A 3,168-nucleotide genomic window follows, 5' to 3' on the forward strand; every position below is an offset into this window, starting at 1 on the left:
AGTTAGAACGATTAACCAGTGGAACACCCTGCCTCCAGAAGTGGTGAATGCTCCAACACTGGAAGTTTTTAAGAAGAGACTGGACAGCCATTCGTCTGAAATGGTGTAGGGTTTCCTGCCTGAGCAGGGGGTTGGACTAGATGACCTCCAAGGTCCCTTCCAACATTATTATTATTATTACTATTAGGCTTATCCTGGAGAAGAAAAGACACAACGGGTGGGGGAAGGGTTTTTTCCTGGCTTCGGGTTTTTTTTTGGGGGGGGGGACTAAGCCCCGCGTGGCTTCCCACGAAACGGAGCACGTGCCGGTCACGAGCGGATCGCTGCCTCTTCCTTTCTCTTTAATGGAAGTCTCAGGGTGGAATCTTCACGGGGACGTCAATCACGGCTCAGGGGGCGGGGCATTCTGTAGAAAAGGCGGGGCGGTTGTAGGAGAAGCCCTGAGGAACTTCGCCCCCCCCTCCCCCCAATGGGAGAGCAGCTTTTCCATCACGTAAGGCCCACGTTTGGCTCCTAGGATCGTCCTATGGACGCGCTAAGCCAATGAGGAGCCGCGGTTCTTCGTCACGTCTCTTTAACCCCCCCCCGGGGGGCTACCTTGAGAGGGCGTGGCCAATAGCCAAGCAGAAAAGAAACGACGATTCGGGACAACCTTTGGAGCCGCCTGAGGGAAGCAGCCAATCAAGAAGCGCAGACGAGAGCCACGAGACGAGGAAACGGCGAAAGAACGAGCGCCCTTCGCCGTCCAATGGAAGGAAGCGGACGACCGGCCGTCACATCCGCTCCGGCCAATCGGAAGCGCGACATCCGCTATCGCCACCGGTTTCTGGTCACGTGACAGGGACCCAGGCGCTTGCCCGCAGCCGATAGGATGAAGCCGGCGGTCGTCACGTGACGAGAGTTACCCGGGGTGTGAGGGGCGGGGACGTGCGCGCTACGGAAGCCGAAAGAGACGCGGGGCGGTGACGGGTTGCAGTAGCGGCCGCAGCAGCGATGGCTGCGGATGGTGAGCGCTCCCCGCTGCTGCCCGCCGAGTCTGGCGATGGGGGCGGCCTCGGCTCGGGAGGCTTGGTGGGGCCGGCCGGTCTGGCGTCAGGGCCCGCCTCGATTGCTCCGGGGAAACCGAACCCGCCACAGGGTGAGCCGCCTTTCCTCGTTTATATTCATGGGAGGCCTCTGAGAAAGGGGGCGGGGACGAGGAGGGGGCGGGAGACGAGAGGAGACCCAGAGAGGAGAGGTCGGTCAAGCCAGGAGGCGTGGCTTGTGCATGGGGGGGCGTGGCTCGGTAGGGGGTAGAATTGGAATGGGTATCCGATCGTTAAGGACAGCACTTCATCTCAAGTCGTTTTGGTAGGAGGATCCCTACTTTGGGGAGGGGGGTGGTTGCTGTCCCCTAAGCCAGTGTTTCTCAACCTTGACCATTTTAAGGCATGTGGACTTCAACTCCCAGAATTCCACAGCCAGCAATGCTGGCTGTGGAATTCTGGGAGTTGAAGTCCACATGCCTTAAAATGGTCAAGGTTGAGAAACACTGGCCTAGGCAGTAATACGTTTACTGTAATACAGTACAGTAATACATATTCCTAGTCTGGTTCCAGCCAAATGCTTTTCTCAAAAGAAAGCTAATCAGAATTGCTAAGAGCTATCAGTCCCGAGGTGTAGATCAAACCAAGAAATCAATGCCACACAAAGACCAAAACTGCTTTGTTTTTTAAAAAAAGATTGTAGTAACAAATCCTAACAAAATAGGAATGTTCTTTATTGGACAAGTGCGATTGGACACGCAAGTAATTTGTCTCCAGTGCATAAGCTCTCAGTGTACATCAGTGGTTCTCAACCTTTTTAATGCCACGACCCCCAACCGGTTGTAAGTCGAGGACTAAACCGGTTGTAAGTCGAGGACTAAACCGGTCGTAAGTCGAGGACTACCCAACCGGTCGTAAGTCGAGGACTTTCCCTGCCCGGGAGCGCCGCGCATGCGTGGTTCCGCCCCCTGCGCCGGCCGAGGCGTAGCTGGCAAGCGGCAGAGACGGAGCAGGCCGACCACCAGCTGGCCCAGCCCAAGGGAGGTAAGGCACCCGCCGGAAAGGGGGGAAAAAATGGCGGACAGCCTTGCTTGGCGACCCCTGTGAAATGGTCGATCGACCCCAAATGGGGTCCCGACCCACAGGTTGAGAAGCACTGGTGTAGATCAAACCAAGAAATCAATTCCACACAAAGACCAAAACTGCTTTGTTTTTAAAAAAAAGATTGTAGTAACAAATCCTAACAAAATAGGAATGTTCTTTATTGGACAAGTGTGATTGGACACGCAAGTAATTTGTCTCCAGTGCATAAGCTCTCAGTGTACATACAAATAGCAAAGTGATAAGTCATAGATCGTAAATTAAAATACAAACGAGATAAATCATGAGATACCAATAGGAGACGGTAGTAGGAAAGATGAGAAGGATAATAGCAATAGAGCCCTATTACAGGGGTGAATATATTTAGGCATAAGACAGTGCTGTGGGAATTAGGTGTTTAGCAGAGTGATGGCATGGGGGGGGGAAACTATCTTTGTGTCTAGTTTTGGTATGCAATGCGCTATAGCAGCATTCTGAGTGGAGAAGTTGAAACAGTTTATGTCCAGGATGTGAGGGATCTATCGATATTCGTAGATAAAAGTAGATATTTGTAGATAAGTCTAATTATGGCTCACCTTCTTACTCTCTTATACTAATGTGAATTATGGAGGTGGCTTCAAATGTTTCCTCCTTCCTCCTTCATTGTTTGGACTGAAGTAGTTTTTCCCTCCTGGTTGCTTTAGTACGGATCTCCCCTCTCTCTATCAAGGCCATCCTCTACTCTCTACAGGGCTTTGCAGGTTGAAGATGAACAAATTTAGAGGCAGGAGCCAAAGGGGGGTGGTGGTGGTGGAGGAGGAGATATTTGAGGAAAATGAAATGCAGGTGAGAGAACAGGAAGACAGATCAAGTGGGTGGCATGTAAATTTAACAGCAGCACCGCAGAGCAGTGGTTGAATGCTCCCTTTTGATCATGATTCTTTCTCCCTTCCCTTTCCAAGGATTTTCCTCCTTCAGCAGTCTCAATGATGGGAGCCAAGCAGCCATACTGCCTGCAGAAGATCCCCCGCCGTATTCCCCGATGGCATCGCCGGAGAGTGGC

General features: G+C 52.2%; 1 protein-coding gene across 1 annotated transcript in view; it reads left to right on the forward strand.

The window, feature by feature from the left end:
* The first annotated feature begins 993 nt into the window (after positions 1–993).
* Positions 994–3,168, forward strand: part of PIP4P1 (phosphatidylinositol-4,5-bisphosphate 4-phosphatase 1) — a 14,511-nt gene continuing 12,336 nt past the window's right edge. Inside the window, exons 1-2 of the mRNA XM_029285127.1 lie at positions 994–1,138; positions 3,068–3,163. Of these exons, the coding sequence (XP_029140960.1) occupies positions 994–1,138; positions 3,068–3,163 (241 nt within the window). The remainder of the gene's footprint in view (positions 1,139–3,067; positions 3,164–3,168) is intronic.

This window comes from Protobothrops mucrosquamatus, unplaced genomic scaffold (assembly GCF_001527695.2).
Source record: "Protobothrops mucrosquamatus isolate PMUCROS unplaced genomic scaffold, P.Mucros_1.0 scaffold1323, whole genome shotgun sequence".
NCBI classification, from domain to species: Eukaryota; Metazoa; Chordata; class Lepidosauria; order Squamata; family Viperidae; genus Protobothrops; species Protobothrops mucrosquamatus.